The sequence below is a fragment of the Pelobates fuscus genome, chromosome 11, assembly GCF_036172605.1.
Source record: "Pelobates fuscus isolate aPelFus1 chromosome 11, aPelFus1.pri, whole genome shotgun sequence".
Taxonomy (NCBI): domain Eukaryota; kingdom Metazoa; phylum Chordata; class Amphibia; order Anura; family Pelobatidae; genus Pelobates; species Pelobates fuscus.
The window spans coordinates 100,299,233-100,313,578 of record NC_086327.1 but is presented as its reverse complement, the minus strand read 5'-3'; the positions used below and the strand labels follow the sequence as shown (position 1 = coordinate 100,313,578).

At 37.8% G+C, this 14,346-nt stretch overlaps 1 protein-coding gene across 1 annotated transcript in view; it reads left to right on the top strand.

The window, feature by feature from the left end:
• The window catches only part of LRRC38 (leucine rich repeat containing 38), a 53,933-nt gene extending 40,458 nt beyond the window's left edge, over nt 1–13,475 (top strand). Inside the window, exon 2 of the mRNA XM_063437054.1 lies at nt 13,037–13,475. Within this exon, the coding sequence (XP_063293124.1) occupies nt 13,037–13,272 (236 nt within the window). The 3' untranslated portion in view covers nt 13,273–13,475. The remainder of the gene's footprint in view (nt 1–13,036) is intronic.
• The last annotated feature ends 871 nt before the right edge of the window (nt 13,476–14,346 follow it).

The following is a 14,346-nucleotide window of genomic DNA, read 5'->3' as shown; positions in this document are numbered from 1 at the left end:
CTGCTGCCGAAAAGAGTGAAATAGTTAAGTGCCTTGGACGAGGTATGAAAACATTAGTTATTTCACAAAAACTTAAGCGTGATCATCGCACTATTAAGAGATTTGTGGCTGATTCAGAGCACAGACGGGTTTGTGCAGATAAAGGCACATTGAGGAAGATTTCTGCCTGATCCATGCATCGGATCAAGAGAGCAGCTGCTAAAATACCATTACATAGCAGCAAACAGATATTTGAAGCTGCTGGTGCCTCTGGAGTCCCACTGACATCAAGGTGTAGAGTCCTCCAGAGTCTTGCAACTGTGCATAAACCTTCTATTCGGCCACCACTAACCAATGCTCACAAGCAGAAACGGCTGCATTGGGCAGAAAAATACATGAAGACTAATTTTCAAACAGTCCTGTTCACTGATGAGTGCCGTGCAACCCTGGATGGTCAAGATGAATGGTTTAGTGGATGGTTGGTGGACGGCCACCCTGTTCCAACAAGGCTGCGACGTCAGCAAGGCGGTGGTGGAGTCATGTTTTGGACCGGAATCATGGGAAGAGAGCTGGTCGGCCCCTTTAGGGTCCCTGAAGGTGTAATGATGACCTCTGCAAAGTATGTGGAGTTTCTGACTGACCACTTTCTTCCCTCGTACAGAAGGAAGAACTATGCTTTCCGTAATAAAATCATCTTCATGCATTACAATGCACCATCTCATGCTGCAAAGAATACCTCTGCATCAATGGCTGCTATGGGGAAAAAAGGAAAGAAAGTCATGGTGTGTCCTCCATCCTCCCCTGACCTCAATCCTATTGAGAACCTTTGGAGCATCTTCAAGCAAAATATCTATGAGGGTGGGAGGCAGTTTACATCCAAACAGCAGCTCTGGGAGGCTATTCTGACAGCTTGCAAACAAATTCAAGCAGAAACTGTCCAAAAACTCACAAGTCCAATGGATGCAAGACTTGTGAAGCTGCTATCAAATAAGGGGTCCTATGTTAAAATGGAACGTGACCTGTTAAAATGTATAAAAAGTTAAAATGTTGTTATAAGTTTGATTGAAATAGCTTTTGATTTCAGTAAATATGCTGCAAACACAACACATGACAATTTTCAGTTTTTTACAACCTATAAAGTGTTTTGAAACTTACTGTGTGTAATAATTTGGAACAGTGCACAGGGGCGTATTAGCCGCGAGGCAAACAAGGCATTTGCCTTGGGCGGCATTTTCCAGGGGGCGGCAAAAAACGCCGCCCCCAAATGCCCAAGGCAAATGTCTTGTTAGCCTTGCGGCTAACAGACATGCTGGGCTGGTTGCTGGTTGCTGGGCGGCCGGCGAGGGAGCTCTTCCCCTGAGCTCTCTGCTCAGCTCCCTCGCGCGCCGCCCGCAGAGTGAGACTGGGAGCCGGAATATGATGTCATATTCCGGCTCCGCCTCCCAGCCTCACTCTGCGGGCGGCGCGCGAGGGAGCTGAGCAGAGAGCTCAGGGGAAGAGCTCCCTCGCCGGCCGCCCAGCCTGCCCGCCAGTGCCGTCCTGCAGCCACTGGACCACCAGGGAATTGGAGAACCCCCCCACCCCCAGCATTCCCAAAGGTAGGGGGGGGGGGAGTAAATAATAAAAAAAAAAAATGTGTTAATGTGAGTGTGTGTGTCTCTGACTGTGTGTGTCTGATAGTGTGTGTGTCTGATAGTGTGTGTGTCTGTTAGTGTGTGTGTGTGTGTGTCTGTTAGTGTGTGTGTGTGTCTGTTAGTGTGTGTGTTAGTGTGTGTGTGTCTGTTAGTGTGTGTGTCTGACTGTGTGTGTCTGACTGTGTGTCCGACAGTGTGTGTCTGTTAGTGTGTGTGTCTGTTAGTGTGTGTGTGTCCGACTGTGTGTGTTTGTTAGTGTGTGTGTCTCACTGTGTGTGTCTGTTAGTGTGTGTGTCAGACTGTGTGTGTTTGTTAGTGTGTGTGTCTCACTGTGTGTGTCTGTTAGTGTGTGTGTGTCCGACTGTGTGTGTTTGTTAGTGTGTGTGTCTGACTGTGTGTGTTTGTTAGTGTGTGTGTGTGTGTGTGTCCGACTGTGTGTGTTTGTTAGTGTGTGTGTCCGACTGTGTGTGTTTGTTGGTGTGTGTGTCTCACTGTGTGTGTCTGTTGGTGTGTGTGTCCGACTGTGTGTGTTTGTTAGTGTGTGTGTGTGTGTGTGTGTCCGACTGTGTGTGTCCGACTGTGTGTGTCCGACTGTGTGTGTCTGACTGTGTGTGTCTGTTAGCTAGTGTATGCGTATCTGTCAGTGAATGTGTGTGTATTTAGAAGGCGGGGCAGGGGGGAAGGGTTGGGTGGGGGTGGCGCGCGTGCGCGCGCGGGGGGGGGGGTGTCTGAGTTTTGTCCTGCCTAGGGCAGCACAAAACCAAGATACACCACTGACAGTGCATTGTACGTTTTTTATGTTTAAAAATACTGTTATCATTAGGAGGTTTGTTCAATAAAATTTGAATTGTACTCCTAATAGTTGATAACATGAAAATTATGCTGACTGTTATTTACATCAATTATTTAGGTAAATGAGAAAAATATCATTTGCATAATAATTTAGAAGAGGGTGTATAGGCAGTATGGGGTGATAGTAATACGCAGTATGAGAATGGTAGCATTAGGTTTATTAAAATGGGCATTATGAGATTAGTAACCAGGGGCAATGGAAGGTGGCAATAATACCTAGGGCTGTAGCCCAAGGGTACATTTTTATTGGCCCTCCAACATATATTGACTTAAGCCCCTCCTAATAAGTATTGCATAAACTTTTCAAAGTCCATATCTGGTGTATTAACCCTTCACCTCACTGCATTAAAACTCTGCACCCACAACAATACCCCACACTGTTCTGCATAATTTGCTCTCGTATGGTACATCACAGAGGCAGTCACAAATTATGCTATTAGAGACGTTATTATTCTCTCAGTAGTTGAAACGTAGAGCTTACAATGAGATGGTGTTAAAAGTATACCTAGGGATTTTGAGCAAACCATTCAAGGCACCAGTTCTTGTAAGCCCCAACCTAGCTACACCCCTAATGGTATCTAGAGGCCTGGGCCCTGTCAAAGTTTACGGTCTGGGCTCCTGGGACGCACCCACGAGTCCACCCACAGGGCTCCTACCGAGTCCGCTCACTGATGCAGGACTAAATGTGGTGTGTATAGTGGATGTGAATTAGAATGAGTGTAATGAATGCAGAGTGCAAGTCTAATGGATGTAGTGTTTGTGTGTATTAGACGCAGTGTCTGTGTATAGTGAATGCAGAGTGTTTGAATGTGTGGTGGATGTAGTGTGTGTATAGTGAATGCAGGATGTTTGTGTAGTGGATGCTGTGTGTATAGTTAATGCAGAGTGTGTGCTAGCGTAGTGAATGCAGAGTATGTGTCAGTGTACTGACTGCAGAGTGTGTGTATAGTGTATTGAATGCAGAGTATGTATCAGTGTAGTGAATGCAGAGTGTGTGTATAGTGTAGTGAATGCAGAGTATGTGCTGGTGTAGTGAATGCAGGGTATGTGCTGGTGTAGTGAATGCAGGGTATGTGCTGGTGTAGTGAATGCAAAATATGTGATGGTGTAGTGAATGCAGAGTATGTGCTGGTGTAGTGAATGCAAAGTATGATAGTGTAATGAATGCAGAGTGTGTGTTAGTGTAATGAAAGCAGAGTGTGTGTTAGTGTGTAGTGAATGCAGAGTGTGTGTTGTACTAGTGTATGCATGTTGTGTAAATGTTTCCACATTAAATGTAATAAATGTTATTCCCCCCTCACTGCTTCTTACCTGGTCTAGGGAGGGGGAGATTCCATTCCCTGGTGGTCCAGTGGCATGGTGGGGCTCCCGGCTCCCTGTACTTGCAGGGGAGAGTTAACTCACGAGAGTTAATGAGCGTGAGGAGCTGTAATTTACATGTACAGGGAGCCAGGGGCCCGCAGCTGCACATATATACAGCGATCAGGACTGCCGGGCCCGTGGCAACAGTCATGGTTGTCATCCCCTGATGGCAGCCCTGCTAGAGGCAGCTTAGAATTTCTAATAGGCAGAGTAAAGCTTTTAATAGTAGAATTTATTGAATTGGTAACTGTAACCAGTATGAAATTCATAACAATAGGTTGTATTGGGTTTACAACAATATGGATTGTAAGGCTGTATGTAAGATTTGATTTCTAATAAAATAATGGGTGGACTGTTTAATACAGATGAGAAACGCAAAAGCTCTTTTAAGGAGTTGGTTATTTGCTCCATATGCATAGAATCCAGCCTGCAAGCTGTAATAGCAAACATGATGGATCTTTAAACTTAGGATCGTAACTCATTCCCTCAGCTACAGCGGTTTCAATGCCAACCAGTGAATTGATATGAATGCCAATACCTACATTTCCACGAGTTATAGTTAAGATCTTATATTTCTTCAGGAACGTCAAATCTTAATATGTTTTTCCCTTATCATTATTTTTCTTTATTGTTTTTTCACATTTAAATACATTACATATATATTGTCTATTCCAGCCTTGATTGTCCTTTTAAATCTATAAGATTAATAACTCGATTGCTGATTGTGTGTTATACACTTTCTTTCTCTTTCCTTATTTTTTTCCTTCAGTCATCTCAAATCAGCGGCATTTCATTAACAATAATGCTTTGATTGTTCATATTAGAAATTTGTTTTTCATGAAGTGCAACATTTATTATTCCACTTTTAGAAATGTAAATTTACACTTATAGCAAACTATGCCATTGGCAATTATCACAATTCAATCCCTTTATAAAAAAAAAAAAAAAAAAATCTCTGACAAATACATGCTTTATTAGTCAGATCTACATTTTTTTTTAAGATGACAGTTTTTCATGAATGCCTTGAGATTTAGCAAGGATTAATTAATCACGACTAAACGGCTGATATACATATGGTAAAGAGTAGCTTTTCTTAAAAAATATTTCTTAAAATATTTCCTATATTGTACAATTTCTGATCCCAGGGTGTTCTGTATGTACATGGCTGAAGGATCCTGTCATATACTAAATATAAGGTTGAGTTTTCCCTCGTATTTTCTTTTACCTATATTTAATTTAACAAAGGGTACATTTTTATTGGCCCTCCTACATATATGGACTTAAGCCCCTCCTAATATCAGCCCAACAACCCTCGTATTTTTTTTACCTATATTTAATTTAACGAAGAATCTATTTCCTTTCAAAACTTGATAAAGATCATTATGTTAAAAATAGCGTTGAGGTGTTACTTGTCCTTTCATTAAACAGCCATAGTCTGATTTTCATGAATGCATAATTCCATCTAGGGTGATCTGATTAGGTCAAAGAATGAAACCAAATTCTATAACTATGCTTTAAAATCAATATTGTTACATATAACTGATATTTTGTTAATACGCTTTTTTCCTTAAAAGAGAAATTTTATCTATTGACTCTCGTAAACAGCACTCTGCTTATAATTAATTCTATTGTAAAACTTGTTGGATTTTTACTTTTAAAAGAGCAACCACAACTGAGAGAGGATATTGAGAGTGACAGCTTTTTCCAGCTGTCCTTATCTGGTATTTAAACACCGGCTTATGTTGTTGTTAATAAATAATAATTCCTAGAAAACACAGACATATCCACTCTTGACCTCGTGATGTCTTCTAGGACTTCACGTCCATTGGGAACTGCAAAAAATACATGATCAGGTCAGGTTAAACACACATTGCTCACGTTTCTCCTCTTTTATTGTAAATAGACATTTGAGGATCTAGAAAAAAACTTTACTTTTGGTCGCACGCAGTCTCCTCTTTCCTGTATATCAATAGTTTACCCTGATTAAGCTGCAACTGAATATTAATCATTGAATCTTGCTTATTTCATACGGGGAAGGGAGCCTTTTTACAGGCTATCATATCCATAGCTAGAGGTCAGAGTCTCGTGTCAGAGAGTAGAAAAATTAGATGAAAAATTGGAAACCTTTTGCAATGAAAGGGTGTTCTATGCATGAATGATGCTTTAGAAATGTATCCTTTACCTAAATCGAGCTACTTTAATTAATAACTGCCCCCGGTGTCCTTTCTGTTACCTTTTATCTTGGTGAAGTAATCCACAGCAATTTGCAATGTTAGGCTCCCCACCTACCAACACTAGAAATAAGTTCTTTATGAAGAATTGTATCTTTATCTTGATAGAGACCCTATCGGGTCGAAACGTCAATTTTGTTACACAGATGATTTTTAATTTGATTTAAAACCAGATTAAACACAAACTTTGATTAGAAGACCTCGGAGTGCACCCCTTTCTTTGTTTGTTATATTTTCAACGCAAGTGTAAATATATATATACACTCTAACAGGCTTGCCTTAAGAGAGGTTTTAGAAATATTAGATGTGTCCTCACAGTCTATTTGACTGCTGCTAAAGGGTTTACACGGGAAATCATTTATTTGAACAGCAGCCATTCATATATCTCAAACAGTTAGTGGGAGTTCCATTGCAGATCCTCTATTAAATCGTGTTTTTGATATCAAGTTTAACTATTGCAGTGCAGAGGATTGCCCATTCCCTCTGACCAACAAAATATAAACTATTTGGCATGAAAGATGTTAATGTACTTGCAGACCAAAGAAAGTGTTCTCTGCAAAGAAAGTGGGAAGGGATAGTTAAGAAACTGTATGGAGGGTAAGGCTGGGGATACGATGGAAAATCAGAGGGAAAAATGTAGTTGAATGGACATTATAAACACCATAAACACGTAATTTTACTGGCTTAAAGTTGACATGTTGGCTGTCAACTCCATCTGGAAGTTATACAGAGCGTCATAAGTCCTGTTGCTCAACACACAGTCAATTTAATTTGACTGCTGACCCATACCAGTCCCCCCAACCGTTGCCCCCCAATAACACACATGACACATTATTATAGTGGATAAGGGCAACGGCCATAGCTTTATTTAACATAACCAGTTTTAAAACGCTGTCCAACTCTGTCAGCTGTTGGGTGGTTGCCCAACAGACAGTTCTCCCAAATTGTGTTCCATGAGTCTCAACAGCCGGCTACTCACCATCAGCTCCGTGCAGGCTGTCATCTCCCCAAAGTGCCTTTTTCCAGCTGTGCTGTCCAGGAAAAACCCACCAAGCTGTGACAACACAAAAACAAAACAAGACACAAGCCACAACACCAAAAACGGGCTGGGAGGGTGGGAAAACAGTCAGGTGCTCTCAACTGATCCTGCCGACTGGTAAGTCCCCTCCCTCTCCCTTTCCTTAAGAACCCCAACTTTGATAACATTTGTTGCCTTATTGACCCAGCCCACAATCTTGGGCAGCAGTCATGCTCCCCCTTTCTTAGTTGTTCCAGGGGGAAACTCTTTAGTGATAAAGAAAAATACATAAACTCTGTTTTTTGTCCCCTCCCCTTCCTCGGTGTAAATGTCAGAGATAAAATAAATAAATAATGGAAATTTATGTCTTATCAATTTGAGTGCATTCTAGTAAAGTATACACTAATTCAATTTTATTATTAATTTGCTACATAGACTTCATTTGACAGTGGTAGTCTTGCCTTGATGTTTGGTTTATTGTATGTATTTTATGTTAGTAATTCTATTAAGTCTCTATATTCTGGTCTAGACTATTTTAAAATAATCACTTCCTACCGAGATTGCGTTAAATTAAATCAATGAAAGTACCCATTACCTCATCATCTGACCCCTAATTAAATTAATGTGGCAATCCTATAATGGGTTACAAGCCTGAGTAAAAATAATAATTTGCCATTTGAAATCCATAATTACAAAATCTAATTACCACCTGCTACGGGCTCCGTCTTCATTACAGCAGTGAAGTAACTGTTGCGGCACTTATGAAATTATTTACTGATCTGAACACCTTTCAGCGAGTGATCAAAAGGGAAATTCTTAAAGAATAAATCTGTTTTCCCTTTGTTATTGATCCTACTTAGAGGCGTACTTACAATATTTGGCCGATTTCTCTGCTATCAACCCCATTACATTTTAGAGTGACAGGAAAAATGCCTTTAATTTTTGTTAGTGTCACTGACTTGACACAGGGTCTCTTAATTTGTTGCATTAGTGTGTGAATATAGATGGATTGGGTGAAGTGTGTGAATGCATATGTGAATTTTGTATGTGAGTCTGAATGTATTTTTGTCCTTCCTGGTCTGCACCCTGCTGCTGTATATCTCTCACTCTCCCTCATTAGTGTTTCTTTCCTCTTTCTGACCCCCTTTTGTGGCTTCATACCTTTTTATCCCCCATGTGTCCCTTTCCGTGTCCTGAACCCCACTTGTGTCTGCCATCTATGTCTTTCTTCTCTTTTTTTCTCCCCATAATACTGTGCTCTCTCTCACCTCAGTTATGTTTTGTGCTCCATCTCTCCAGTCCACATGTGTCCCTCATAACCCACCTATGTCTATTCCCTTTACATTTGTCTATTTTGTCCTAATTTCACCATCCCTATGTGTGTCTCTTCAATCCCCAAGTGATGAATTAATAAATAACAAATATGTTTTTAAAATATATTTAAATTGTATTTTTCTGATTTGAGCAAGTTTTTATATTTTTATTTAAATTAGATTTTTTTTCAATAAAAAGCTTGTGGCAGAAAACATTTATCAAAATATTGTTTTCTATATAAGATTTTTTGTTGTCCAAAGGTTCTTCAGCATGAAATAGGGATTGCTTAAGTACCAAGGGACCGGTGTATTCATACAATATGTACATTATTGTTAAATTAATTCCGTTAATCCAAGTTAATTGAACTTCTGTCTGCCTCGATAACATGCACTTTTTCTCAATGAAAATGTTAGAAAATAAACCTGCTACGTTCAGGAAAAGTCCTTAATCCCATTGTTATTCTGTAAATCTATATACACACAATGAACACCTTGCCCTAAAGGGTTACTCTAAGACCATGACCACTTCAGTGATTTGAAATAGTCATGTTGCTTGGAGTCTCTATTAGCAGCTCCACACATATTAAGATATTTTATATTGCTGTCAGAGGTGTAATCCCACCTCTGACAGCGTCATTATTGCGTCATTCCAGGTTGGCCAATGTAAGTACTGTGCATATTCCTTGCACAGAGTGTCATTCAGAATTTACGCTCTCAGCCAACAAGTGACCGGCAGAAGCCAGATGCGCATTACCCAGCATCAGTGAAGGCAAAAAGATATCCACATACAAAATGGTTTTACTTAAAGGGACGTTATAGTCACCAGAACCACTACAGCTTAATGTAGTAGTTCTGGTGTCTATAGCATGTCCCTGCAGCCTTAGCACTGTAAACATTGCCTTTTTATAGAAATGACAGTGTTTACATTGATAGCTAGTAACACCTCTAGTGGCAGTGCTACCTATTTCAGTACTGCACAATGTGTAGCATTGGTGTTCATGGAGGTGCTAAAGGTCCACCATAGAGATGCATTGATTCAATGCATCTCTATGAGGAGATGTTGATTGGCCAGGGCTGTGTTTTCCTGATCTCAGCCATGGAGGCAGAGCCAACCACGGCGAGACCGGCACATTGATTGAAAAAAGGTGAGTAAAATCACCTTTAATTAATGGAGGGGGGAGTGGGGTAATCAAATTATTAAACTGGAAATAATTTACCTTGCAATACTTTCATCATTACTTATCTATGTATTAACATGCTTGAAAACAAGATAAATCTCAATGCATCCTTCCTGGTAAAATATTTAATTAATAAATAAATACATTTATGATGCTATATAACAAAATCAGTTCTGATCTCACTATTAAACTAATCTGAGAAGTTATTCTAAATATGAAATCTTTATCAGGTCTTTACATTGTCAAATCAAGATTTAAATCGAGACTCACTGACTAGTGATTTAAATTATTATCTAAAGCCACCTGATTTTAATTAAATCCACCCTGCTCACTTATATGTTTTTTTTATACTTATTCTCGTCCCAAATTTATCTCTCTACTCCCTACTTGTTATGTGCCTTGTTATACCCTCACCTATCCAAATTGTAGCGTGGGCAAACGGGATCACAGCAAAGACTATGCATGATCCTTGGCCCAGTCTACCATAAGTATGTACAGCCTCTGTCACAGTTCCGCTTTACTACAATACAATCCACCCCCTCCCAGATGTCACGAAGGGATGATCTCCCCTACCCTAAATACACTACTGATTCTATTGTAAACATATTCATGCATCTCTTCCTGCTCTTAGGTGGGGGTAGTGCTCCATTACTAGTAATAGAACTTGCATTATTTCATAAAACTATGCATCATTTCTCTTTTTAGACTGATCTGCTCCAGAAAGAATATATTGGTTCATTCTGTCGTTTAATGACCTTATTATAAATAGGAGCTCTTATATTATATTATATATTAATTGTATTCTCTGCCAGCCAACAACCAGAATTTCATGCTACACCTACTTTGGCCTTCAAACTTTTTTGAACAACATTTAAAGACTTTTTTTTTTTTTTTTTACAAGTTAATTGATAGTAGGAGAACACAAGGATGTAATCCAGCTATAACTTTTTTTATTTTTTCATTTGCCAGTATTAGAAAAGGCCTGCTCATAATAATGACGGACCATAGAGATGGACCATTACGAAGGGTGCAGTTATGTCCACCATGCCAGTTTGGATCATTGAGCGGTTTGTGATGTATGGATACCATAGACCCACCTGGACCCTCTATGGGCCAGAATTGCAACTATCCTCTTAGAGCTTTTGATGAGGATAATTCTGTCTGCCTAATATCAAATTAGTGAATATGTCATGGACACACCACACTCACTCTTTATGTTAGGCTCTATCTACTGCCAAGATACGCTGCCAGTTGCTGCACACAGCCCAGTTCACTAAATAGTGACATAGGTTTTGTGCAAACTGATGCAGCCACAACGCAGCTTCTGTCTGACTTTTATCAGTTTACAGAGTTGCTCACTTATGCTGAGTTGATCTTCTCTTGGGGGATAAATCCTTGCTACACGAGAGTGTATGGGATAAGAATAGAATCCTATAGACTGTAAGCCCGTTTGAGCAGGGTCCTCTTCAACCTATCGTTCCTGTACGTTTTCTTGTAATTGTCCTATTTATAGTTAAATCCACACTCTTATAATATTGTAAATCCCTACGGAATCTGTTGGCGCTATCTAAATGGCAATAATTATAATAACAACCAACAGACCACAATGAAATGCTTGAGTGTGGCTCCAGTGTCACTTCTGTCTGCAGATACAGGCAGCCTCACTAAACAGTAGAATCACCCAATCATTGGTAGTATTTTTTTTTTACCAGTTTAAATCTTGTAAACTATAAAGCAGATTACGGCACAGGAAGCGATTCTAATTTATCACACCACATGGACTAGTTACGGTTTGTTCAAATGGAGTATGTATGGTATACAAATGATGTAACATATTACACTTAAGTCTGAACACCACTGATCCAATGTAATTCAGTAATCTGGAAATTGATGAAGGAGGAATGTCAGAGTTTAGGCCAAAACTACTCACCTATGATATACTGCAGCTCTGTTATCCTGGTCAAAAATTTAAAATCCCAAATATATATTTTTCATTTGTTTATAAACACTTTTTTTTTTTTGCTTTTACTGATGATTCAAGTTTGGCAAGATTACTATGAATTCTTAGGAATTAAGAGTGAATTTCCAGTGATAGGACAACATAGCAAAAATGAAAATAGTTCTAAAGCGAGTTAATTTGGTCCGAAATTTGCATTGCACTTTGAATTACTGATTTGAATTATCTGTATTTAAATGACGCATTGCATTGATTATCTATTATCAGAGTTCTACGCATAAAAAGGTGTTTATGGGACAATAGAAGGGGAATATATGTTATCATTTGTTAACAAACCCTTTTTTTTGTAAACTAAAGAGATGATAACACTGAACAACACTTGGGTTCCAGAGTGACCCTACTTTCCTGAGGTCAGTCTTGATTGTTATTTCACCATTTATGGTATTAGTGCATTAGTGATAGGAATTAGCAACTGGACTACAGAATGATAAACAAAAGTTTGTTCAGTGCAGTTTCATAGTACAGAAACGTTTGGGAAGAGTCTTTTCAGGGTTACTTACTTAAGTGCGAATTGCTGGTGATACAAAGTCAATTTCATATTTTAGTTCAATTTCATGTTTTGTTCTAAAATGTTAAACTCACTTTGAAGTCACTTTGAATTCCAGATGGTCCACACTTCAGTATATAATTCTGAAATATGTTTGTGGGGATGTGAAAGAGATACCAAACCACTGACTGTATGTATTTCTTCACATTGCATTCCATAAAATAAAAACAAGACGTATAATATCAATATCAGGAGTAAATATAACTCTTAGAATACTCAACTTACTTGATTTAAAGTATTCTTTTTACAACGTTTCTCCCTTTCTTTGTAAGATTCCTTGATGATTAAACAAAGTTTCCAGAATGAATGAGAAAATTCGCCATCTCTGTTATTTTGCCAACGTGAATACTTTGGCCTATATTATGCAAACTTATTTTTATTCAAATTATTTTTAATCAATATAATTATTTTGTGTTTGTTTTATATATATATATATATATATATATATATATATATATATATATATATATATATATATATATATATATACACCTTTTTAAAAGTTATCTATACATTTTATAGAATTTTTCATAATACATCACTTTGATCAATATATTTCATATTGGTTTATTCACTAAATGCAAAATTATAAAAAATTAAAACCCTGAAAGCAAAATTTCAGATAAAACAGCTGATATGGGTAAATTGTCTGTCTCAGCTTGGCTCTATTTCCTTAGATTTGGAATTCGGTATTCCATTCACTAGAACTTGCAATTTTGTGAATAAACCATGGATTTTTGTGAATAATAAATCCCTAAGTGTGCAAAATTTACATCTCAAATACTTCATTTCTATTGCTAACATTCATGGCTTAACAGTCCCTTTAGTAGTCATCTTTGACAATCAATCATTTCTGGATAAAATCAAACTGACATTGCTGGCCTTATTTTTATTTTTTCCCCTAGGCGTAGAAGAAATTCAGTGCACCTTAGATGAACGGAAAATCTTCCTACACGAGCTGTCTGACATCAGTTTCAGCGAATGCAAATTCAGCTTGTCATTGACAGACTTTTTAATTATCATCTTTTCCGGAGTCGCTGTTTCCATTGCTGCTATATTCTCGAGCTTCTTCTTGGCTACAACAGTTCATTGTTTCCATCGATGTGCACCCAGCAAAGAGGAAGATGATGAAGATGAATGAGGATCTCATTGTATCCTAAGTAGTCAAATGGACACAGCATTTACGAAAGTGTTAACGTGCAATAGATTTTCTTAAAGGAGCTTTTAGGTTAAATTATACCTTAAGTTTATACGAATGACCAAACTTTTACAATTGAATTTTTTTTTTATTATAGAAAAGCTTTTTAGGTTCCTTATTGTACTTTATCCTAAGTTCAATTCACATTCAAGGGCTCACAAAGAGAAATTCAAATGGATGTGTAAAAGTTATAGAACGTGTCTGCTTTGCATATTTATTGCTCCATGAAGTCTGTATTTTATATTAAAATTAATGCTGCCATTAATTTATTTCCATCTGTGTATTTTTTAAGTCACTCATCATAATTTGAATGATAGCTGGATTCTAATTGGCCTAGAGGAAATTGAGGCCAATCAAAATACAACCATAGTTTAATTTATTTAATTAGTGCATTTTATTCCGATCTCGCCGTAAAACCATTATTACGTGCTTTTTCTAGAATGTTAATCATTTTTTGCAGCATTGCAAAATATAATAGACGTGTCAACTTTTCCATAAAAATTTGAACTTGTCTCAGTGTGCCATTCCATATTCAAGCCATTTAAATGGAAAGCATTTGGTGTTATGGGATACATTAAAGTTTTAAATTTCTGCTATACATAGTTAAGTAACTGGCATAATAGTCTCTTCTCTGAGTATTGAAGCAATATCCAAAAATGTATAACGTAGAGTGAGAAATGTACCTAACTTTTAAGAACGGTAATTCTAAATGTGATTATGAGAATTATAAAGAGATTCCGTATAATTAAAAAAAAAAATATTGTGTTACTGAAATAGGTTCATCTGCTAAGATGCTAAAGAATTGTTAATAGTCAAGTATAAATAAGGTACTGACCAGTCTTAAAAATTCCAGTACTTTGAATATAAGCATTTTCACATCTATTGTTGTTTTAGTACCATCACACTGGAAAATTATGTCGCAGAGTTTTCAAAAGTATTTTTTAGTCATGCTCAATTGATTACAGTTGGAGTATTGTATTCAGCATATTTTATTTTATAATTTAGAATAACAAAATG